Raw genomic sequence first — 26,958 nt, 5'->3', positions numbered from 1 at the left:
CTACTGGGCACAGACCCAATCCCAGTGATGCTGCCGAGCAAACTCCAGTCCCAGGAAGGTAGCATGATATCTAAAGTTTAATAATAATGTTGGCATTTAGACCAATCTCAAAATCTACTTAGGCTCCAGGAGCATTGGGCCAAGAACAAAGCTCGATGTTTGCCTTCCCCCACACAGCCAGATGTCTGTAATCTTTCCAACAGCTTCAGGTAGCAAATGAACACCAATAATAATCCAGCAAAGGTCCACTCAAAAGTAGTATTTCATTATCAGACTTTATTATTTAATGCATTGATAAACATGACTCATGATAATGTCAAAATAAATGACTTCAAAGGAAACTGTAATAAAACCCTGGTGTATGAATTGTTCCAGATCCACAATACACCTTATACATTTACCCTGGGATACTGAGCACTGCATAAACAATTTTCAGAGAGTACCATTTCCAGGTTGTATAAGAATTACATTTCTAATTTATAAAAAGCAAAAGCCCATCAGTTACCACAAAACCTAAAATTTCCCATCCCCAATCACGGTGCAATGCATTGTAATTGCAAACTTTTCTGTTCAGTAAAAAAAGTTTTCTTCCAACTACCCACACAGAAGCATACGGGCAGTCCCACAAGTGTTGAATAGAAGAACAATGGATTCCTGTCTTCTGTTTAGAATTGTTCCCTGTAAATAAAATTTGCAATGGTATTGCTTCAACTGTTTTCAAGGCTGCTGTTAATATTCCAGCACTCTGCAGTTTCTGGCAAGATCTCATCCTGGAACAGTGGTATGTGTTTCTATCAGGAGCCAGCCTGTGTTGCAATACTATTTGTTTTCCTTACCTGAAGCAAAGGAGAGAAAAAGAACGTTATCATATTCCTAGCAACAAAAATGTCAGCTCACTTCAGCGGCAGCATCACCTTCAGAGTTAGAAAGTTGTTGGCTCTACCTCCATGTGAACATAGTGTACTTCATTGAATATCATTATACAAAAGGATGGCTACATTCTTCAAAGTGTCATTTTTCAGATGCAATTTTATTTTGTAAAAATCAAGTGCCTGTTTGTAGGTGGATGTAAATGAGATGAAAGTATTTGGAGAACAGGTGTTGTTTTCCTGTGTCCTTAGTCGACATCACTAAGATATATCACCAGATCATTTAAATCAGTAGATTTTATTGCATATCTTGATATCTGAAAACTTGTAACAGTTTCTGCCTACAAACCAAAGTGGCCACCTTTCAAATGTAATGTACTGACCACATAATTTGCCGTGCCCTTAGAACTTGTAAGGTGTTATAAAAAGATTTTAAACTATCTCCCTTTTCTTTGATACTGAGAGGATAGCTTCTGGATTTTCATCTAAACTCTTCATTGGCTTCCATTCAAACCTTCACATTCAAACGTGAAAAACAGTCCTTTCTCACTTTCTGCTCAGGCATGAGCAATCAAGCTAGTCAGCTGGAGCAAACTACATTAACAAAACATTGTCGATCAACAACATACCGTACCATCCAAGGACAGGGTATCATAAGAGTCAAGAGGGTCTGGTGAAAATGGGACCCTCAGAAAAACTAACCATAATGCAGAAAGACTCCATACAATAAATGGATCAGTTCTGTTTAAGCACAGCCTATTGTGATATAATGTATTTAATTGTTACTGTAATGTTAAGATTCTGTTGGTTGATTTCTTCATAAACTTCAATTATCATTTTCATTTGGATGGATCAGAGATGGGGGGGAACAACACTGTTCTTCCATATTAGCCAGGTTTCCCCATCACATTTATTGGTGCTGAATTTTATCCACCCATCTCATCGCTCTCCTTACAACTTGCTTTCCAGCCACATAATAATCCACTATGCCTCCTATTGTAATATTGCCTACCATCTAAACCAGTTCTATATCCAAATCACAGATGTACACAATGAATAAAAGAAGTTCCAGAAACAGTGAGTAGAACACCAGTGCCCATGTAACATACACCACAATGAATACAGTAGCATAGTAGTTGTGTTATTGGACTAGTAATCTAGATGTCTAGACTAAATATCTGGAGATGCAAGTTCAAATCAAATTGGGAAATTTAAAACCAGATTGTTAAATAAATCTGGAATAATTTAAAAAGCTATCATCATTAATGGCGAGCAGGAAACTGCAAATTCAAAGTTTGTGAGAAGATTTGTAGCTCGGGTGCTCGTTGTTGTGGTTCTGTTCGCCGAGCTGGGAGTTTTTGTTGCAAACGTTTCGTCCCCTTTCTAGGTGACATCTTCAGTGCTTGGGAGCCTCCTGTGAAGTGCTTCTGTGCTGATTCCTCCGGCATTTATACTGGTTTGAATCTGCCACTTCCGGTTGTCAGTTGCTGTCCACTGCAGTGGTCGGTATGTAGGGTCTAGTTCGATGTGTCTGTTGATTTCTCACATTCTGACCACCAAGATAAAAGGTTCTCTGCCTATTCTGTCTGTATACAATGTCACTTTTCCTTTGAATGTTCACACTAAAATTGAATTCCTTTATTTGTCTTTTCCCTGAAGACCATTGCAATGTACCAATTGATATTAGTTTAAGATTAAAACCTTTAACAAGTTCAGAACTGATTCAATAACATATATTGACCTAACAAGCTATTGGAGATATTTTCATTTTGAAAAAACATGCAAGACAGTAAAGTTATTAAATATAGGGGACTTCAGCTATGGGGATAGATTGAGGGAACGGTGATTGTTTTCCTTGGAGGAGATTGAAGGGAGATTTGAAAGAAACACTAAAAATCACAAAATATTTTGAATAAACAGTGAGAAACAGTGCCTTTTGACATAAAGGATAAGAATCAGTGGATAGGGATTGGGACTTAGTGTTATCCTTACAGAGGGGGTATGAACACAATGGGTCAAATGGCCACCATCTATGCTGTAAACAATCCACAATTCCACACCCAACTGTGAAGTCCTTGAGCAGTGAGGCAATATGGGCAGAGCTCAGAAATAGGAAGGGTAGGGTAATAATGTTGGGTCTGTACTGCAGGCCTCCCAACAGCGAGCATGAGATAGAGGTGCAAATATGTAAACAGATTATGGAAAGATGTAGGAACAACAGGATGGTGGTGATCAGAGATTTTAATTTTCCCAACATTGACTGGGATTCATTTAGTGTTAGAGATCTAGATGGAGCCGAATTTGTAAGGAACATCCAGGAGGGTTTTCTAGAGCAGTATGTAAATAGTCCAACTCCGGAAGGGGCCATCCTGGTGTTGGGGAACTAGCCCGGCCATGTGGGTGACATTTCAGTTGGGGATTACTTTGGGAATAGTGATCACAATTCCGTAAGTTTTAGAATACTCATAGACAAAGATGAGAGTGGTCCTAAAGGAAGACTGCTAAATTGGGGTAAGGCCAACTATAGCAAAATTCAGCAGGAGCTGGGGAATGTGAATTGGGAGCAGCTGTTTGAAGGTAAATCTACATTTGATATGTGGGAGGCTTTTAAAGAGAGGTTGATCAGAGTGCAGGACAGACATGTCCCTGTGAAAATGAGGGATAGAAATGGCAAGATTAGGGAATGACAGGTGAAATTGAGAGACTAGCTGAAAGGAAGCATACATAAGGTCTAAGTGACTGAAAACAGACGAAGCTTTGGAAGACCACTGGAAAATAGGACCAATCTGAAACGAGGAATGAAGAGAGCGGAACAGGGTCATGAATTTCTTTAGCAAACAGGGTTAAGGAAAATCACAAAGCCTTTTATTCATATAAGGAGCAAGAGGGTAACAAGAGAAAGGTTGGCCCACTCAAGGACAAAGGAGGAAAGTTATGTGTGGAGTCAGATAAAATGGGTGAAATTTTTAAAGAGTACTCTGCCTCGATATTCATCAAGGAGAGGGACATGACGGATGCTGAGGCTAGGGATAGATGTTTGATTATTCTAGATCAAGTTGGCATAAGGAGGGAGAAAGTGTTTGGTCTTCTAAAAGGCATTCAGGTGGACAAGTCCCCAGGTCCGGATGGGATCTATCCTAGGTTACTGAGGGAAGCAAGAGAGGAAATAGCTTATGCCTTAACAGATATCTTTTCAACATCAGTGAACAAGGGTGAGGTTGCAGAGGACTTGAGGATTGCAATGTTGTCCCCTTGTTTAAGGAGTATAGCAGGAATAATTCAGGTTATTATAGACTGGTGAGCCTGACGCCAATGGTAGGGAAGCTACTGGAGAAGATACTGAGGGATAAGATCTATTTATTTTTGAAAGAAAATGGGTTCATCAGTAATAGACAACATGGTTTTGTCTTACCATCTTCATAGAATTCTTTGATGAAGTGACAAAATTGATTGAGTAAGGAAGTGCTGTAGATGTCATATACATGGACTTCAGTAAGGCATTTGTTAAGGTTGCCCATAGTAGGCTTATGGAGAAATTAAAGTCGCATGGGGTCCAGGGTGTACTAGCTAGATGGATAGAGAACTGGCTGGGCAACAAGACACAGAGCAGAAGTGGAAGGGAGTTTTTCAAAAAGGAGAACTGTGACCAGTGGTGTTCCACAGGGATCAGTGTTAGGATCACTGTTGTTTCTGATATACATAAATAAGCTGGAGGAAGGCATAGGTGGTCTGATTAGCAAGTTTGCAGATGACATTACAATTAGTGGAGTAGCAGATAGTAAAGGGGACTGACAGACAATGCAGCAGAATATAGATAGATTGGAGAGTTGGGATGAGAAATGACAGATGCAATTTCGAGATGATGAATTTTGTAAGATCCAATTCAAGAGCGAACTATACAGTAAATGGAAGGGCCCTGGGGAAAGCTGATGTATAGAGAGGTCTGGGTGTTCAGGTCCACTGTATCCTGAAAGTGACAATGCAGGTCGATAGACTGGTCAAGGCGGCATATGGCATGCTTTCTTTCATCGGACAGGGTACTGACTAACAGAGTTGACACGTCATGTTACAGTTGTATAGGACTTTGGTTTGGCCACATTTGGTACAGTTCTGGTTGCCACCTTACCAAAGGATGTGAATGCTTTGGAAAGGGCACACAGGAGGTTCACCAGGATGTTGTCTTGCATAGAGGGTCTCAGCTCTAAAGAGAAGTTGAGTTGATTAGGATTATTTTCATTAGAAAGACGGAGGTTGAGGGGAGAGATGATTGGAGGTCTACAAATTCATGACCGGTATAAACAGGGTGGTTAGCAAGAAGCTTTTTTCCCCCCAGAAAGAGGGACTCAATTACTAGGGGGTCACAAGTTCAAGGTGAGAGGGGAAAGTTTTAAGGGAAATATGCATGGAAAGTTCTTTAGGCAGAGAGTGGAGGAAGCCTGGAATGTGTTGCCAGCAGAGGTGGTAGAGGCAGGCACGATAGCATCATTTAAGATTAATCTAGACAGATACATGAATGGGCAGGGAGCAGAGGAATATAGATCCTTAGAAAATAGGCGAGAGGTTTAGGGAGAGGATCTGGATCGGTGCAGGCTTAGAGGCCTATTCCTGTGCGGCAATTTTCTTTGTACTTACTATTTCACTTTACTTTTACTTGCATCCATTAATGCTAAATAAATCTTCCATTTTTCTGCCTAATTACATTTTTATCTGACATATCTAATTTAGATAACTTGCAGTGAAACCTCTGATCACTGAATCCTTTGAATGTAGACTATTTACATAAAAGAAAAAAGTGAAGAGGTACCAACACCAAGAATCAAGACATTACTTAATCCTAATCCCCTGCCTATATACGTTCTCCATTGGGTACAGCTGCTAAGGCACCAAACTCTGGAGTTGCCTCTAAACGATCCTCCTTTTCTACTTCTTACTCTTCCTTCAAAACGATCCTTAAAATCTACCTCTATCAAAGTCTTTGGTCATCTATCCCAATATTTCCTTACATACATTGGTGTTAATTTTTTTTTCCCATAGTGCTGCTACAATCTATTCTGCTAAAGGCACTGCACAAATGCAAATTCATGTTTTGCACCCTTCAGTCCATTTCTTAGTTATTTCTAGGGTTGACCAAGAATCCTTATAGTTAAGGGCTTTACCAATAGGCTTTGGCATGGAATTTCATCCAATGCCTTTTGGAAATGGAGGTACACCAGGTTTGCAATCTGCTGCGTGCAACTGGTTTTGCTTTACCTCAAAGAAGTCAAGGAAGTATGCTCAGGTAAAATCTTCCTTTTCTGAAGCCATGATGACTACTGCTTATATTAGTTTGCAAGATCATTTCTAATGGGTCTTTAGTTGTTTTGTGGTTGTCTTCCTCCATTTTTTGAACTTCCACTCAACCAATAGCTTTCTCGTATCCAGTGACAGTTTCAGAATGGTATCAATGTACCAATACCTAAGTCTCCTCCAAAGCACTTCAACATTTCAAGATAAGAGTATTATATTCTTACAGTCAGGGTTTAAAGGCTTAGATTTAATCTAAGATTTCAATCTCATTTACATAACTGGTCAAACAGAGCCTGTATTCTCTGGAATTTTGAAAAATGAGAGGTGGCCTCAATGGAAACTAGGAATACACAGGGTAGATGCAGGTAAGGTGTTTCCCCAAGTTGGAGAGCCTATAATCAGGGGCCAAAACGTAAAAGTAAGGGGAATGCATTTATGCCCCAGATGAGAATTTTTTTTTTCCCACACAGAAAGTGATAATCTTTGGAATTTTCTATCCCAGAGGGTGGAAATAGCTTAGTTTTTGAGTATATTTAAAATGAAATTTAATAAGTATTTGATTACCAATGGAGTAAAGGGCAATGGGGATAGTGTAAATAAAAGGCAATGAACTGTTTGATCAGCCATGATTGCATTAAATCATGGAGCAGATTCAATGGGCTGAATGGCCTACTCCTAGTGCTAGGTAATGACTGACTTTGCTTAGCTTACGTCTATTTAGGGATGGGATGTTGTGAACATCTGATAGAAGCAATCATTCAGAATATTGACTTTTGGGTTTGTCTTCATTTTCAAACACATCTGTCATTTATTTTCACTTCTTCTCTAATTACCATGCTTTTACTTTTACACATGTCTACACTTTCATCCTTGCAAATAACTGCAGCAGCTGCACTATTCCTAGATATCTCTTTATCTCTCTGTTCATTCCTTTGGAAAGTCTTTGTATTTATTATCAACAGTGAACTTATTCTTCCTCTTCCTCAGAATTTGTATACACTAGACTTCCTCTTTATTTCATCTTTGTCTTGTTTAGGCACATGTTTATCCACTTTGACCTTGGTCATTCGAGAAATGTATTTATCATTACGCCCAGCATTATTTATTTAAAGATATTCCATACGCCTAGATGACGTACAGTGATGGATAGCAAATTGCACACAAAGTGAGAGCTCATTCATCTTTCTTTGGAAGCATCTTCTCAAATAAAGCTTAGTAACCAATATTGCATCCAAGTGTGGTCTTACTATTGAATTATAATGGAATCCATGTAACATTTAGAAAATCAGGTTCCACTATTTTGGTAATGTCGATCAATATTCACCCTGCAGTGCTTTTTAAACTTGTTTTGACAAAAAGTGATAAAACCACTTGGTTTCCAAGTTAATTCTGTATTGCTTTCTATTTTACAAGCACTTAACGTACACATTTTTACTTGTCAACAATAAATATATTTTTCCAAAACTTTGTTTAAATGTATAACTGACCTAAAACTTTTTACATCTCCTTTGCTCCCTACTTTAGTTTCCCGTGCAAAAGTTGAAACATTTTTCTGTAAAATGCTTCTAAATGGTTGCTGTTATATAAAAATGAAGACCTTTATTAAAACTAACATGGGTATTTCTGATAGGATGATAATCGTTAATACAAAATTTAAATAAGATGGACTTACACATGAAGAAGTGTTGAAGATTTTGCAATGATCCACCTGCTGTAAAGTAAGCCCAAGTTGCCATAAGAGCCATAATCATGTATGCTGGAATAAGGCTGCCTTCATAGATTGGATTTAGAAACGTCTGTAGAATTGCAAAGAACAAACACTGTAGTCTGATATGCCTTGTACAGTTATTTCTACTGGTTAGGCTGAAATTGTAGTATAAAATAACAATTATGTTGCTGAACAGCAAACGGCATGTTTGGTTTTAAAATTATATGAATACGTGGACAAACAGATCTTGAACAAAATGTAATTTTTTAAAGAGAATCTCAAGGACACATTTTCTAAAACAGCATAGGGTGTAGATGCAAGCTATAAAATTTGAGAGCATGGTAATTTTAAATTCAGTTTATATTTAAATTATTTTACTAAAATTTAGGTTTGCATGACCACAACAATTTTTTACATGCAACAATGCTTGCAAGGAACATTCCAGTAAAATAATTCATACCAACTGGGACATTCCCTCCATGACACTCTAGTCCGCTCCTCCTCCACTCCCAATCCCTAGACCATAAGATCTAGAAGCAGAACGAGGCCATTCAACCCATCAAGTCTGCTCTGCCATTCAATCAGTCTGATATGTTTCTCAACCCCCATTCTCCTGCCTTTTCCCTATAACCTTTAATCCCCTTACTAATTAGAACCTATTTATCTATGCCTTAAATACACTCAATGACTTAGCCTCCACGGCCCTCTGCAACAATGATTTCCAGATTCACCATCCTCTGGCACAAGAAATTCTTCCTTATCTCAGAGCTGAAAGGTTGGCCCTTCGCTTGGCTTCTACTCTCTCCTACTAGTAGAAACATCTTCTCTACATCCACTTTATCTAGGCCTCTTAAGTTTCGATTAGATCCCCTTAATTCCTCTAAACTCTATTGAGTACATACCCAGTGTCCTCAACCATTTGTCAATAGCCAAGCCTTTCCTTCCCAGGATCAGTATCGTGGATCTCCTCCGAATCCCTTAAGGCCAGGATGCTCTTCCTTTCTTACGGGGCCAAAACAGCTCACAATATTTCAAACGCAGTCTGACCAGAGCCTTATACAGCTTCAGTAGTATATCCCTGCACCTGTTTCTAGCCCTCTTAAAAAGAATGCTAATGTTGTATTTACCTTCCTAATTGCCAACCAAACCTGCATGTTAACCTTAGGAGCCCTAGTTTAGGGTTATCCTAAGTCCCTTTAAGTTTCAGATTCCCAAAGCTTTTCCTCATTTAGAAAATAATCAATGCCTCTATCTTCTCACCAAAGTGCATAAACTCACATTGTATTCCATCTGCCCATTGTTTGCCCATTCTCCTAGTCTTTCTGAAGTCTCCCCACTTCTTCAACACTATTTGTTCCGCCACCCATCCTACCTCCTCACACTCCTGCTGCACCTTCCCATTCAATCACAAAAGGTCCAGAATTTGCCTGTCTACCTACGACCTCCTCACTACCCAAAGTTTCAGACTTCTGGGTAAATCAATGATTTACCTGCACTTCATTTAAATTATTCGACCATATCTGCTGATCACAATGTGTTTTCCTCTAGATTGGGAAGATGAAACTCAGACTGCTTAGTACATAAAAATAATTCCAAACTTTCAACAGCCTGTAACTTCAACACACCACTGCATGCCCTGGCCAGCATTGCTGTCTTAGGCCTGTGGCAGTGCTCCAGCAAAGCTCAGCACCAGCTGGAGGAACACCTCACTTTCCACCTAGGTGCCTTACAGCCCTCGGGACTCAATATGGAGTTTAACAATTTCAGAGCATGAACACTTTCTTCCATGTTCGTTACCCCACTCTCCCAGTGGCTGTTCTGTATGAGTCGCTCCCAATCTATTCTCAACTATTCCCAGTCCCTATTAGCAGCCATCCAGCATTTCTCATTTTCCTGGCTTATCATCTGCAATCCTTTTATCTGCCTCTTCTTTTTCCTCTCTCTCTGGGCACCACTTCATCTATTCAACTCAATTCTTGTGGGTGGTAGATGGTGGGAGATTTTGAGGAGACAGGAAGCAAATTACTTGCTTCAGAATTTCCAACCTCTGAATTGCTCTTGTAGTCACTGTGCTTATATGGCTGGTACAATTCCATTTGTGGACGACGGTGACACCAAAAATATCCCTGGGACAAGGGGCTTAGTCTAAAAATTAGAATTAAATCTTGCAGCAATGAAATTTGGAAATAATTCCTACACATATGGAAGTAGTTTAGAAATATGATGCTTCTGAAAACATGAATTTAAGACAGACAAACTTAATTTTTCCTAACAAAAGTCTGTCATGGTAAATATTAAAGGTGTTAAGAAATATAAAGATATCACAGATCAGCCGTAATCTCAATCAATGAAAGAGCGGTTTGAGCAGCCAAATTACCTATTCCTGTTTCTATATTCCTATGGAAATTCTCAATTTATAATGGTACTTCAGTACTAGCTATTCAAAATATAATGTCATTTAAATGATAGGAATTTAATCCTTGATTTTAATCGAGTTCACTAATAACAAAGAGTGGCAAAGAAATAATGTTAAAGACCTCACTATCCCCATGTGATAAAGGAAGAATTCTGCTAGAGTTCCCACTCAATTTTCAAGTGACCTTTTGAAAACTCTAGTCGGACTATGGGCCTATGCGGATGCAACAATCTCTTCTCTCCTCCCCTCCCAAACACCCAGTGAAAATTCCCCTGCAATTTCACGGACACTAATTGTGCTGTAGTCTATTCTTTCTGCAGGCAGACCTTCCCTGTAGCATTGTGGATGTACTTAGAGTCATAGAGATGTACAGCATGGAAACAGATCCTTTGGTCCTACTTGTCCATGCTGACCAGATATCCCAACCCAATCTAGTCCCACCTGCCAGCACCCAGCCCATATCCCTCCAAACCCTTTCTATTCATTTACCCATCCAAATGCCTCTTAAATATTGCAATTGTACCAGCCTCCACCACATCCTCTGGCAGCTCATTCCATATACGTACACCCTCTGCGTCAAAAAGTTGCCCTTAGGTCTCTCTTATATCTTTCCCCTCTCACCCTAAACCTATGCCCTCTAGTTCTGGACTCCCCAATCCCAGGGAAAAGATTTTGTCTATTTATCCTATCCATGCCCCTCGTAATTTTGTAAACCTCTATAAGAGCACCCCTTAGCCTCCGACCCTCCAGGGAAAACAGCCCCAGCCTGTTCAGCTCTATAGCTCAAATCCTCCAACCCTAGCAAAATCTTTGTAAATCTTTTCTGAACCCTTTCAAGTTTCACAACATCTTTCTGATAGGAAGGAGACCAGAATTGCACGCAATATTCCAACAGTGGCCTAAACAATGTCCTGTACAGCTGCAACATGACCTCCCAACTCCTGTACTCAATACTCTGACCAATAAAGGAAAGCATACCAAACGCCTTCTTCACTATCCTATCTACCTGTGACTCCACTTTCAAGGAGCTATGAACCTGCACTCCAAGATCTCTTTGTTCAGCAACACTCCCTAGGACCTTACCGTTAAGTGTATAAGTCCTGCTAAGATTTGCTTTCCCAAAATGCAGCACCTTGCATTTACCTGAATTAAACTCCATCTGCCACTTCTCAGCCCACTGGCCCATCTGGTCAAGATACTGTTGTAATCTGAGGTAACCCTCTTCGCTGTCCACTACACCTCCAATTTTGGTGTCATCTGCAAACTTACTAACTGTACCTCTTATGCTCGCATCCAAATCATTACCAAAAGAACTGCAGCAAATAAGCAGACAGCTCATCACAACCTTCATGAGAGCAATAAATGCTAGCCTGGTCAGTAATGCTCATAACTAAAAATAATATCAAATAAAATATTTAACATTAAGATCGTTCACACTTTTCCATTATCACAAAACAATTCTGAGATCATGTGATAATGAATACTCAGCACAGAAACCACCAAATGACAAATCATACAGAAACAGCTCTGGCACAAATATATATGTTTCAGAGAGTGTGCACATTAAATTAAAATATATTTAAGAGTAGACATCTCACCAGTCCTGATACTAGCAAGTGTGTTCCAATAACTGATACCACAGCGAACCATCGTCTCTTCTCAAATCCATCAAAGAATATCACACTCCAGAAAGTATGCAGCAAGATGATGGCCATGGTCATAAAAGCTGCAATAAAAAGAAAGTAAACTGAAACAGTGAACTGCAGAAGAACATATTGCAAGAGAGCATCTCAAGTGTATAAACATGTATCCTGTTAACACTTTTCTGGCAGTGAATAATGCGAGGAAGAATTTGCACATTTTACAGTAATAAGACAATCTATTAGGATAAATTCAGTCATAAAACAGAAGGTGGAGAAGAGGCAAAATGGAATATCTGTTCCCAATACATTAAAGATGGCATCTAAACCATTTGCTCATGCACAACCAACTTCCCTGACACAGTGTATGCCTCAATCTGACTGCTGTTCAAATTGCTTCTAAGACAAACTGGTGTGGCTTGGTTTGATGTTGGTTTATGGGTGCTCAGACTTGCATTTGCGATGTTTCGCCATGACCAATGCCCCATTCCAATTAAAATGCAACTGTCATAGATATTTACCTCTATGGCACTGTTTGCCTCTGATGATTCTCTTACGCCATTTTAAACTGAAGAATGGGGAATAGATATGGGTTGACTGCTTCCACTTTCTGGCAGGATCACATTTTAAGTTGCTTTAATGGTCACCCTGTTGCAGCCTCTAAGGAAGGCTGCTGTGATCTTGCACATGTACATGTAGCGCTCCACCTAGTGGTAGCATTGCTACAATTAGATTTTAGATTTTATCGTCATGTACTCAAGTACATAAGTGCAGGAGTACAGTGAGAAGTGTAAATTGTTGCCACAAATGGCGCCATCTTAGGTACCAAGGTACCTACAAAAAGCTTGGTACAAAGCAGTAAGAGAAACGAGAGTTAAAAAGTTAAGCATTACTTCATAGAATAGCAGAAAAATAAAGAAATAGATAATAAATAACATTAAGTCTTTTGTAGTTTAAACTAGGAAAATTAAGAAATAAATTGAACATCTTTGAGTCCTCCACCTGTCTCACTCTGCTGTCTGTTCTCGATGTTGTAGCTGCAGATACCATCACTGCTGCAGCAACAGTCACCTCTCCAATCTCCCCCAGTGCCTCGGGAACATACCCAAGCCAGAATCCACTTGCACACTGAGCCAAAACACCATGAGCTGCTGAAAGACCAGCCGACCTACTGCCTAGAAATCAGGCTGAGAGCCACCAAGACACCAGGCTGGGACCTACCATGAACTGCTGACAGACCAGGCTGGGACTCGCAGGGAGACGAGGCAGAGAGCTACCCAGAGACCAAAGTGGGAAGAAAAGACAGAAAAAAAGAAAAGGATCTCCAGTTAGAGCATCCTACTCTGCCACCATCTTCACCGGATGCTTGCAGACAAGGTGAAATTGGGTTTGATAATGTAAAGATCATATAATTTTATATTCCTGTATTTTTGACTGAAATAGGCAAGGGCAGTTTTAAACAAAACAAGGATCGTGGAAGGGATTGATGCACTTTTAAAAAGCAAGTTACCAACAGTCACTAAGTTTTGCTTACATTGTTGTTTGTTCAGCCAGAGGGAGAAGTTTAATTGCAGAAAAACTGGCGTTGGCGACTATGTACAAATGGCATTCGATTAGATTAGATTAGATTCCCTAAAGTGTGGAAACAGGCCCTTTGGCCCAACTAGTCCACACCGACCCTCCGAAGAGTAACCCACCAGACCCATTCCCCATATCTACCCCTGACTAATGCACCTAACTCTATGAACAAATTAACATGACCAATTCACCTAACCTGCACATTTTTGGACTGGAGGAGGAAACCGGAGCACCCGGAGGAAACCCACGCAGATACAGGGAGACTGTCCGTGTGAAGTTTGCACAGTCTCTTGTGGCTGGAATCGAACCCGGGTTACTGGCGCTGTGAGGCAGCAGTGCTAACTACTGAGCCAGCGTGCTGCCCCATTCGACCAACAAGTAGCTGATTGACAATTGATCACTCCAAACATCAATGTCAAAGGCCTGTCAATGACTATATGATTAGCTCCCAGGTGACTAAACAGCCTGAGAGTGTGAATGGGATAGCTGAAGCCTTCAGACCTCTGGAAAGGAAGGTGCTGTATTAAATACCTTAGAAAGCCAACTTAGTATCCCCCTACCAATTGCTATAAGCTGTTGTTTTTAGCCAATGAATCAGTGAGTGGTTTTATAATTTGTGAACCAGTTGCTTTGAACCTCCTGCAAGGAAATGGAATACATTTGCAGAAGAGGAGAATCAATGAACAGCAAGTCCTGACTTGCAAGAGGATTATCTCAGTGAACACTGTGAAACTGGGGTTATTGAACTGCGTTCCAAGATTTTCCTTCCAGTCATAGTACCAACTGTGTGTCTATCTACAGGTGTGTCAAGGGGTGGGGGGAGTCAACATTTCATAACTGCTTAATTCTTGTTATACACACTTTGTGCTGTGCACCCAAGTCTAAATTGAGGAATTTGGTGTACTTTTATAAAATCTTTTAGATACTACGAATAGTTAGATTTCCAGCATGCTACTCCAGTGAGATATGACAACAGCACCTGTTGTTTGGGTGTCACGTTGTCTCTTAATGTTCTGAAATGTTTCCCCACAGTGCACCCTTCACTTCAGGCATGAATCTGGCTGAATGTCATATTAGTGTAAGATCATGAATACTCAACATCTGCCAAAAATATGATGCCAACCACACTATGGATCTGGAGATACACAAGAAACACAGGAGGGGTATGGAATGTTTTTTACACCAAAGGATATTAGTGAACTAGTTTGGTTTTTAGAATAATCTAGTGGCTTCGTGATTACCATTACTTATAACTTTTTGTCCCAGATTTAAAATCCTCAACTATTGTGGTGAAAGATGAATTTATGACACTGCACTATTAATCTACATCTCTTGCTTGCTAACCAGAGTTGAAAAGTGCAGTGCTGGAAAAGCACAGTTGGTCAGGCAGCATGCGAGGAGCAGGAGAATTGACTTTTCCTGCATAGACCCTTCATCAGGAATTTAGGGCTTATACCCTAAACTTCGACTCTCCTGCTCCTCTGATGCTGCCTGACCGGCTGTGCTTTTCCAGCACTACACTTTTTGACTTCGATCTCCAGCATCTGCAGTCCTCACTTGCTCCGTAATTGCTAACCGGTAAATTAAGCATTATGATACCATCCAGAACAAAGCAGCCTGCTTGATTGGTACCACATCCACAAACATTAAGTCCCTCCACCCCTGACACACAATAGCAGCACTGAGCATTATCTACCAGCAATGCAGAAATTCACACAAGTCCTTCTAAATCCACAATTATTACCATCTAAAAGAACCAGGGCAGCAAATTCCTCTCCAAGCCACTCACCATCTTGATTTGGAAGTATATTGCCATTCCATCAGCATCACTGGGTCAAATTCCTGAAACTCTCTCCCTCATGGCATTGTTGGCCTACCTACAGTGCACAGACTGCAGCAGTTCAAGAATTCAGCTCACCACTTTGCAAGGCCATATGTAGACGGGCAGTAAGTTCTGGCCCAGTCAGCACACACTCATCCCATGAGTGAATTTAATTTAAAAAACTCCGTCACTATTGGTTACGTAGCTCAGTAGACATCATGAGCAGTGCTTTCAGCTGAACACCAACACAGTAGCCCGTTGGCATGGAGTAACGATTGTTCTGCCTGAACTAATCTGTGAGCATGTGCTGAGCAGGTCACAAGAGTCACGGTGACATGCCATGGGCTGCACAACCTTGACATCCTGACAGAACTGCTTCCGCCATTAGCTGTCAAACAAGAAGCTGAGGAGCAGGGGAATAAGGAGGTAGCGGTGGCAGACAAGAGGCAGAAAACTTGTATAGGGAAGGCATCCTGCAATCTGGGCAAATCCAGTCCGGCATGAGGCTTTCTGTAGACAACCAATTCAAATGAAATACAGTAGCACCTTGACATACAAACAACCCCATTCACAAACAAATCGGTTTACGAACAGGATTGTACGTAAAATTTTGCTTCAACGTACGTACGAAATTCAAGGTACGAAGAAGGTACGATCGCAAAAAGCCCGTGCGCGACCACGTGGTTTCATTGTTCTGCTTTGCTATGTGCTTGTTGAACGCAAAAGCTCTCAGGCCCCGCGTGATCTCATTCAGTTTGTCTTTGGCGCGTGAGCTGTGAACAGCATTCATTGCTACTTCCAAGCATTCTTACGCTATCCGAACAATGGGAAAAATTGATTCAGTTCATGAACTTTTCGGTTCGCGAACCGGGTCCCGGAACGGATGAAGTTTGTAAGTCAAGGCGCCACTGTACCAGTAATCAGTGAAGGCAATAAATGCTGACCAGTCAGCAACATTCCTCGCCCAATAATGAATTCAAAAACCTCAATCACAATTTCTCATGCGTCAACCATCCTATGCCCATATGTTAGCTCAGGCACCGACTAATACATTATTTTCTTTCCCAACATGTAAAGATTTCAAACTACCATAAAATATATATTTCAATTTAAAAACAAAATCACGCCACCTCATATATAAAATTAAACAAATCACCATTACGCATTCCCAAACGTCTTCCTTCCACGTGCCTGCTGTTACACAGTGCTACTCCAGAGGCAGCAGTACGGCTGGTGGGAAGTTACTGTCTTTCGTAACAGGGAGATGGTAGATGATTTTGAAGGGCAACATCAAGTACCTCTGGGCCAAAGGAGTTGAATTTCAGACTGTAACAAATCAGCAGCAATTTGGGCTGGCCGGTCAGGGGCATTAACCAGGTGGGTAGGGACCTTAGCGTGACTGCCAACATCTGAAAGATGGCAAAACTTTGGTTTCCACAGAGCACTGCCCACTCTTCCAGTGCAGCTCCTAGGTACTCCTTTGCTGGAGGATGGGTTACTAGACTGATATGGCACTCTGAAATCCCCTTTGAACACAGAGGTTTAATGACGGTAAAAGCCTGAGCTTCCTTTCAGCGGAGTCACATCACATACCTTCAGTTTTTCAAAAAGCAACATTTTTTTGCAGCTGCTGTATTTGTTATCTAAACAGCTCTACATATCTTTTTCCCCATCATCATTCAGGTTATGCCGCACAATGGAAGTGAAGACCATCAGCCATTAGACACTGCATCACAGTTGTTCCACAGTATGCACACGGAGTTGACCACACTACCACAGTGGAATGGATGGGTTTCAATCTCTAGTATGCCTTATAGCACTGAGTATTTTGGTATGTGCACCCCAGTCAACCGAGTGACTGACTCCTCTGAATTTTCCATCTGAGTCCTTTGCAGCAGAACTAATGCAAACGCCTAGCCCATTGGCAAATGTTGCTCTCCCTTTTTTCCCCTCGCTGGTAACTTCACACTTGTGCCCAGTGTTGCAAGATGCGCAGAGCCCTTCACAGTGCTCTCTTCTAAATTAAGGGCAGTGGAAACAAACTGATAGATACAAGAGTGAATTCATGTGCCTTTGCCTTTTGCATTCTGATCGGCCTGGACAAGTCACAGCCCATCATATTTGAAAAGGAAAAAAAAGAAATGAATGATTAGATTCAATACTTCATCTGAGCTGCTTGTGCCCAGTAAATTAGAATATAGCATGTATGGCAGAAGGCTATGGAGACCAAGTCACCAAGTGTCTTTAGGACAGTGATTAGTTCTTGATTAGTAACAGGATCAAGAGTTACAGAGAGAATGTAGGAATTTGGGGTTGAGAATCACATTAGTGTTTTGAATACCAGTGGAAACATGATGGGTCAAATGGCCTGTATCCTATGGTGCTATAAATAGACAACACGACCAAATGCTCCTTGTGAGGTCTATACTCATCCAACAAATTTAAATGCACTATGCAGGACAACAAATAGGTCACACACAGTCACTATAAATTCGAGGGAACAACAGTTCCATGTAGTTAGGAAAGCAGAGACAGTAAGTGGTATATGCTTACATCATCTGCAGCTTGTAAGTCAAAACAGTTAGGGATGAGGGAGAACTGATTAGGCAAGAGAATATCATCCTCAGTATCTACAGCTCTCCACTAGAAGTCACAGCATCAGCAAGGGCCCTGTTAATGGCCAATAGCCTCTTTTCCATAGAGAATTCTAATCTCCAGTCTCACCCTTGCACCTCCAGTTTGTTCCTGTTGGCACTGACTGAATGCCAACTTTTCCTGCGAGAGAGAGGGGAATGTGTTGGTGATATTCTGAAACTTGCTTGTGGCTGCCAAATGCTTGCCATGGTGGGACAGCTGACAGTAGGTGGAAGCTGACAGATGTGGGCGTGACACACACAGAAATGCAAGAAGATGACATAAAGATTAAAAACATTTGGCATGAGTTTCTTTATTTTCGAATGGGATCACCGGCCTGGTCTGCTATTGTTGCGCATCCCCATTTACTCTAAACTGTGTGGTTTGGCACAGTTAAGAGTCAACCACATTGCTGTACGTCTGCAGTCACATATAGGCTAGACCAGGTAAGGATGACAGATTTTCTTCCCTCAGGATAGTAATAAACCAAATGAGATTTGACAACAATTAAGTAAAATTTCATGGGCATCTCAAGTGAAAGCAGCTTTATATTCTCAAATTATTAACTGAATTTAAATTCCAGTACCTGACAATTATTGGACTTGAACTTGCATCCCTCAAAAATTATCCTGGACCTTTGGATTACTGATTACATTATGTCTGCACCATATCTCCTCCTGACTGTAGGCAGGTGAACAATTGGGGGCATGGTAAATTAAACAGTAGCTGAGGTTAATGGTACAGTTGTTAAAAATAGAGCACTTGAAGATGTATCCACTGACTTGTCCACCTATGTGAGATCATTTAACATCCAACGGCATTGCCACAAGGTCCTCAACGCTATACAAGGGGGGTCCTCCTTGTTGCGGTTAGAGGCGTGGGGTTAGAGAGCGGAGGTGCGGGAAGAGAATGAGATATGCTGGAGGGCATCATCAACTACATGGGAGGGGAAATTGCGAAGGAGGCCTTCTGGTGTAATTAGTCCCTCTGGGAGCAGATGCGAGAGGCGCCAAGGTATTGGGAATAGGGATAGCATTTTTAGAGGAGGCAGGGTGGGAGGAGATGTAGTCCAGGTAGCTGGAGGAGTCAGTTGGTGTGTAGTAGATGTCCATGTTGAGTCGGTCACCCTTGACGAAGATGGAGAGCTCCAGGAAGGGGAGGGAGGTGTCCGAGATGGTGCAGGTGAACTTAAGATTGAGTGGAATGTGTTCGTGAAGTTGATGAACTGTTCAGTCTCCTTGTGGAAGCACAAAGTGGCGCTGGAAGAGTCATCGACGTAGTGGAGGAAAAGGTGGGGAATGGTGCTGGTGGAGCTTTGGAAGATGGACTGTTCTACGAGGCTTCAACTTAGATTGTCACAATTTGCAACACATCGCTATCAAAAAGAGAAAGATCCTTTAGAGACGAAAGATAAATCTGATCGCTAAAGTGATTTTAGATTAGATTAGACTTACAGTGTGGAAACAGGCCCTTCGGCCCAACAAGTCCACACCGACCCGCCGAAGCGCAACCCACCCATACCCCTACATTTACCCCTTACCTAACACTACGGGCAATTTAGCTTGGCCAATTCACCTGACCCGCACATCTTTGGACTGTGGGAGGAAACCGGAGCACCCGGAGGAAACCCACGCAGACACGGGGAGAACGTGCAAACTCCACACAGTCAGTCGCCTGAGTCGGGAATTGAACCCGGGTCTACAGGCGTTGTGAGGCAGCAGTGCTAACCACTGTGCCACCGTGCCGCCCACAATTAGGAAATTAAAAATTACAGTAAGAATAAAGGGTTTCATATAAATGAATTTTCAGAATTTTATTTAAGCAAATTTGAATAGGAATTAAGGAATTAAGGATTTCTCCCATCCTTAAGAACTACTCCCTTCCCATCTTCGAGGGCACCAGCCAAATCTACAAATCTGTAACAATTGGAAGGCTAAAGGCAGCAGACCCATGGCAAACTCATTGCCTGCAAATTATTTTCTAAATTACAAACCATCTTGATATGGAAACGAGCACCATTTTGCAGGGCCAAGATCCTGCAATTGCTCCCATGGATGTGCCTACATCACTTGTACTGTTATTCTGGTAAAAGTTAATTACCTAGACCTTGGTGCACTGGCACAATTTCAACATCTAATCAGATCAGATGATCTGATCCTTCCAGGTATTATGTACCACATGGAAGATAAGTACAGAAGTGGAATGGGAGGACAAGTGGCATATGAAATTTTATATGGAGAAGTATGAAATAATTCACGTTGGTAGGAAGAATGTGGAAAGGCAGTATAAAGGGGTCAATTCTAAAGTGGCTACAGGAGCAAACGGACCTGGAACGTATATGCAGAAATCAATGAAGATGGTAGGACAGGTTGAGAAAGCGGTTAGTAAAGCATGCAGCATCGTTCGTGTAAAAACATGAGGCTATGCACCATGGTAGGTGCAAAATGTTTCTTAAATTGTGAGGTTGGAAATGTCCAAAGGGTCATGGGTGTCCTTTGAGTCATCTCTAAAGGCTAACATACACTTGCAGCAAGCTATGAGGACGGCTAATAGTATGTTAGACTTTATCATAAATGGAAATCTAGTGTCAAATGAGGCTTTCAAAAAGGAACTGGATTATCGTGAATTTGAGAAGTAGGTAGGGCTATGGGGAAAAAGGCAAATGGGTAAATTTCCAGCACAAACATGATAGGCCAAATGACTTCCTTCTGTGCTGTAGCCATTGAGATTCCGAAACAGCACACATTAAAATGCATCATGGTGGGCCTGAAAACTCCTCTAGGTTGGAGAGACTGCTGCATGGTGGCACTGACTGAAAAAAAAATGAGAACACAAATTGCTGAGGCAGATGTTATGATGCCAGCCAGAGTGGGAAACATGGTGTGCAGGGTGATGGGATTAAGTGGGATACAGAATGTTGGTTTGCTGACAGCAGGTTGAGATGCAGAGGTAAAGTCAGCAGACAATCTATGGCACATTGAGCCTCATGCTGGCCTGCAGCAGATTTGTATTCAAAGCATTTGCATGTTATGATTACTCACTAACATAGACATTGTCGTTAATAAAGTCCTAACTTCAAATGGGCACAAAAATTCCACTCAGATCACATCTGTACAAGGAGTACGGCACCAGTTGATTTTGATTGGTATGTCCGAGGTTAGCGGTTTCCCTGGTTTAATTCTACAATGCAAAAAGAAAGAAGAAGGGCAGGCTCAGGATAAAAAACAGTGAGTCAATGGTACAGTTGAGAGCACAGGCAGTGGAACAGGGATTCATGGGAGGCCAGAGGATGGGTCAGGGGCACAGAGGTCAGAGGTGGGAAGGGCCCTGGTCCTGGATGTGGTGCAGCAGTTCAGCTGGTCAAGATAAGAAAATGAGGGTTTTAAGTCTAATGCCAATACTGTCTAAATGCATGCCAATCTCAAGTTGCTGGCTGGAAGAAGTTTTACAGTTCGCCTACGCATTTCAATTATCCCACCAAGAATGATCTTAGAAAGACAATGTCCTTTACAATGCACAGAAGGGAGGGCCAGCTGAGCACATTCAGCCATGTCCCTTGGAATGATGAACACAACAACTCAGTGTTCATTCAAGAACATTCAATAAAGAGTGAAACCAACCCACAACAGTGTTTTTTCCACAGTGAAGGACAACTTCCCTGTAACCATCAATGCATGTCAGTATATTTAGCAGTCTGACTAAGCTAGTCTCAATAAATAAGGATGGTGCACACATTAATAAAGTGAAACCAATATGATGTGATATATTTACAGTGCAATTTAAATTGAAAAACACCCATATCACTTTTGTGCTCTAAATTAGCCTTAGTTTAATAGCAATAGAACTGGGCAGGAAAGTTTGGATCATGACACAGAGCATCTCCTGATTTGGCCAGGAAATTCTTCTACTAGTGATTGGCAGCTGCAGCATCATTAGCTTATGGCAGGTTTCACTGTGGAAAAGCATTCCCATGCAGTCACGTGCAAGATTCAATGCAAAAAAAGCTGAGCAATCATATATCACTGACAAATTTGAGTATCATTTTGAGTCAAAACTTGTGACGAAAGAGGAATGTAATTTAGTTAAACATAAGACTATAACTTTGATGATGGGTATAGCTACATATTCTATTTGTCATAAGTCTATATGCTTCTTGATGCATTCTGTTTTATCTAGACCTGTAATATTTCAGATGAAATTCTTGTACCTAAGTAATGAGCAATCTCCATTTGCTAGATTTGAAAATTGTTGATTGGTAAAGATTATGTGAGGTTCAAGACTGAGATATAGTCTCATTGACTATAGAGATTTCACTTATTTAAGAGGAGGTGTTTGTGAAATAGGCGATGTGTATGCACAACCTTTTTGAGAAAGCCAGATCAATGACAAGCACTATGTTTTGGACAAGTCTGCCTGTATCTTGTCTAGATATCATAATTCTTCAAAGGCACTAAACTTTCTATCTTAGAAGGAAAAGACTGATAACCCATGATGTCTTTGTAAGCCATTCAATTTGTTCCACTCCTCTGTCCTTTCTCCATAACTCTGCCTAGACTTTTTCCGAAGACATATTCAATTCCCTTTTCAAGACTTACTTTTTATCTGCTTCCATGTTTTCAAGCAATATATCCCAGAACACAGCAAAATGCTGCAGACAAATCTCTCTTCCCCTTAAATTACAAACTTCAGGGTTATAACAAATGATTTTAACATTTTGGAACAGTCCATTTAATTTTGGGTAAACTGGAACAGTACAGGGAGTGCTGTTGTGAATTATGCTTTAAGGCCCACATTGATTTACATCAAGGAAGGTACAGGTTGTTAACACCTTTGAATAGGTGCCAGTGGGTGGGTGCATGTGCAGTGGGAGATACAGATGGTGTAAGGGCAAGAGAGAGTGGTGCCAGGGTGTGCAAGGGTGAGACAGAAAGAAATGAGCATGTGAGAAGGGAGAGGGGAGGAGACTAGGGAATGGGGGTGGGAAGGGGAGACAGACAGATATCAGGTGATGGGAGAGACACAGGAAAGATATGGTGTAGAATACAGAAGCAGGAAAGTCTTGTTGAAACTTTAGAGCATTGGTTAGTCTGCAAATGGAACACAGTTTGATGACTAGAACTGCACACATTCAGAAGGACGTGATTGCATGGAAAAAGGTGCAGAGGGAATTCATTAAGATGTTACCGGAGTTGGAAAGTGTCAATTATAAGAAGCATCACAGAATAGGATGTCTTGAAGCAAAAAAAAGGCATGCCAGGAAAATTAGACAGCACTGGTGCAGCATTGCCTGAAGTTATTATTTTGGGATTAATCTTATTCGAAGGCACATGTACTTACCTATGAATACACCAAAGTGATTCTGAAAATTCACAATGAGTAAACCTGTAACATCCTTGCCCACCCTGGCACCACTCTCTCTTGCCCTTACACCATCTGTATCTCCCACTGCACATGCACCCACCCACTGGCACCTATTCAAAGGTGTTAACAACCTGTATCTTCCTTGATGTAAATCAATCTGGGCCTTAAAGCATAATTCACAACAGCAATCCCTGTACTGTTCCAGTTTACCCAAAATTAAATGGACTGTTCCAAAATGTTAAAATCATTTGTTATAACCCTGAAGTTTGTAATTTAAGGGGAAGAGAGATTTGTCTGCAGCATTTTGCTGTGTTCTGGAATGTATTGCTTGAAAACATGGAAGCAGATAAAAAGTAAGTCTTGAAAAGGGAATTAACTAGGTCTTTGGAAAAAGTCTAGGCAGAGTTATGGAGAAAGGACAGAGGAGTGGAACAAATTGAATGGCTTACAAAGACATCATGGGTTATCAGTCTTTTCCTTCTAAGATAGAAAGTTTAGTGCCTTTGAAGAATCATTTCAGTGGTAATTAAAATCATTTCCATCCTCAACCTCTGCTTTCATTTCTTTCCAGACTTGACACAAGGATTATTGCCATATAAGCAAGGAGCATATGGTCTGATATGTCAAAAACGCGATGCTGCCCAGTTCAGCACAATCCACAGTATTATTTCAAAGTGAATGCTAACAGTAGGGTGACCACACAGTTGTATTTCCAGAAGCAGATATGACAGCCAACACCTATCTGTAGTTGATCTAGATGGCCATCCATGCATGTGTTCAAGTACATGCATAAGATGGATTAGACTTGTTGATTATAATTGATAGCTGCATGACCTTGAGTAAGTCCTGTGATGGGTGACTCACATTCCTGTATGTGCCAAAGATGGCACAAGCAACTTATTTTTAAGAATGTGTTTCATTTTGAATCATTGGACTTCCCTTCAGACTGGGATCGCGAACGGTGCCAAGAACAAACCTAAGCCTCCAGGCCAGTGATTGATGAATCACCGATGGGCAGAAGGGCGAGAGACGTATTGTTTCTTCCCTTTCTCTCTCATCTCTATTTACTTAATAAATGTTCATATTTAAGTACATTTACAATGTTGAGTCTTCTCTCAACTACATTTAACTGAATCTGAAGAACCATTTGGATACACTTTGTAAACCAAGACAATATAATGACCTTATGTTCTTTACAGATTGAAGTGTGCAAAGATGGCACAGGCAGCTTGAGTAAGCAGTATGATGAAAAAAGGGTGCAAGAATAGCACAACATTAAACATTGACAAGCAACACTTCTTGGCATGCAGAATTGGATCATACACCTAGCAAACAGCATTGCTGGTTAGGCTTACCTTGGCAACTTTGTTGTAGCCATCCTCAACCAGTTGTCTGTATGCAGATAGTATAAAGCACTGATAGCAACTGCATTGCTATCCTTATAGATGCAGCGTGATTTCACACGCTACATGCAACCACATCACAAACCGTCAAACAAGGTAATTTATCAAAGCCTGTACCCTTCTTAGATGCAAAATTTTTGCTTTGTAAATTTATTTTGCCAGCCTCTTTTTATTCCTGCCTTACATCCTTTGTAAACATTTAAATCATGTTTCAAGTATTCACACTTATAAAGTCTGTTAAAGACAGCACTGGTTTTCCCTATAAGTTATCACTAACCTTTTAAATTCATACAATAGCCCTTGCTTATCCAGACTAACTTCGCTTTTTATCTCATAACTCTTACTATCTCGTGCCTCATAATATTTAAATGGTATAGATGGATGGATAACAAACTGAAGTATTCCCAGCCACAGCTTAGTAGTGGGTGCTACTGTGACTACAGGCAGAATAATGAGGAACACAACAATAGATCCTCAACCAGGGTAAGTCTGGGTTATTGGCAGGGACAGTTTGGGCATTTTATGGAGGGGAATGGGAGGGGCCCCAGTCAAGCATTAGAATTTACTTCATTAAAAACAAACTGGTCAGCTGAACGAACATTCCTCTATTTGGTACAGTTGATTTTTTAAAAATCATTCATGGGCCGTGTGTGTCACATGTATTGCCCATCCCTAGTTATCCCGGAGGTGGTGGTGGTGAGGCACCTTCTTGACCAGCTGTGGTCCATTTGGTACAGCTACCACAGTGCCCTTAAGATGGAGTTCCAGGATTCTGAACCAGCAACTGAAGCAATGGTGATATGTTTCAAAGTCAGAATGATGAGCTGATTGGAGGGGAACTAGCAGATTCATGTATCTGCTGCCCTTCATCTACAGTGTAGTGATTGTGGGTCAGAGCCATAGGGATGTACAGCATGGAAACAGACCTTTCGGTCCAACTCGTCCATGCTGACCAGATATCCCAATCCAATCTAGTCCCACCTGCCAGCATCCGGCCCATATCATTCCAAACCCTTCCTATTCATACACCCATCCAAGTGCCTCTTAAATGTTGCAATTGTACCAGCCTCCACCACTTCCTCTGGCAGCTCATTCCATACACATACCACCCACTGTGTGAAAATGTTTCCCCTTTGGTCTCTTTTATGTGATTTCCCTCTTATCCTAAACCTATGCCCTCTAGTTCTGGACTCCTGACCCCAGGGAAAAGACTTTGTCTATTTATCCTATCCATGCCCTTCATAATTTGTAAACCTCTATATAGTCAACCCTCAGCCTCCGAGGCTCCAGGGAAAACAGCCCCAGCCTGTTCAGCCTCTCCCTATAGCTCAAATCCTCCAACTCTGGCAACATCCTTGTAAATCTTTTCTGAACCCTTTCAAGTTTCACAACATCTTTCCAATAGGAAAGAGACCAGAATTGAACACAGTATTCCAACAGTGGCCTAACCAATGTCCTGTACAGCCACAACATGACCTCCCAACTCCTGTAATCAATACTCTAACCAATAAAGGAAAGCATACCAAACGCCACCTTCACTATCCTATCTACCTGCGACTCCACTTTCAAGGAGCTATGAACCTGCACTCCAAGGTCTCTTTGTTCAGCAACACTCCCTAGGACCTTACCATTAAGTGTATAAGTCCTGCTAAGATTTGCTTTCCCAAAATACAGCACCTCACATTTATCTGAATTAAACTCCATCTGCCACTTCTTAGCATCATTGGCCCATCTGGTCAAGATACTGTTGCAATCTGAGGTAACCTTTGCTGTCCACTACACCTCCAATTTTGGTGTCATCTGCAAACTTACTAACTGTACCTCTTATGCTCACATTCAAATCATTTATGTAAATGACAAAAAGTAGAGGACCCAGCACTGATCCTTGTGGCACTCCACTGGTCACAGGCCTCCAGTCTGAAAAACAACCCTCCACCACCACTCTCTGTCTTCTATCTTTGAGCCAGTTCTGTATCCAAGTGGCTAGTTCTCCCTGTATTCCATGAGATCTAACCTTGCTAATCAGTCTCCCATGGGGAACCTTTTCGAACGCCTTACTGAAGACCATACAGATCATATCTATCGCTCTGCCCTCATCAATCCTCTTTGTAACTTCTTCAAAAAACTCAATTACGTTTGTGAGACATGATTTCCCATGCACAAAGCCATGTTGACTATCCCTAATCAGTCCTTCCCTTTCCAAATACATGTACATCCCGTCCCTCAGGATTCCCTCAAACA

General features: G+C 41.2%; 1 protein-coding gene across 1 annotated transcript in view; it reads right to left on the bottom strand.

The window, feature by feature from the left end:
• Positions 1–256: 256 nt before the first annotated feature.
• LOC132818630 (gamma-secretase subunit Aph-1b-like) overlaps positions 257–26,958 on the bottom strand; it is a 94,999-nt gene continuing 68,297 nt past the window's right edge. The window contains exons 5-7 of the mRNA XM_060829643.1: positions 11,878–12,005; positions 7,828–7,951; positions 257–836 (exon numbers count right to left, since the gene is read on the bottom strand). Coding sequence (XP_060685626.1) covers positions 820–836; positions 7,828–7,951; positions 11,878–12,005 — 269 coding nt within the window. The 3' untranslated portion in view covers positions 257–819. The remainder of the gene's footprint in view (positions 837–7,827; positions 7,952–11,877; positions 12,006–26,958) is intronic.

Source organism: Hemiscyllium ocellatum, chromosome 1, assembly GCF_020745735.1.
Source record: "Hemiscyllium ocellatum isolate sHemOce1 chromosome 1, sHemOce1.pat.X.cur, whole genome shotgun sequence".
Taxonomy (NCBI): Eukaryota; Metazoa; Chordata; class Chondrichthyes; order Orectolobiformes; family Hemiscylliidae; genus Hemiscyllium; species Hemiscyllium ocellatum.
This window is presented reverse-complemented; position numbering and strand designations above follow the sequence as displayed.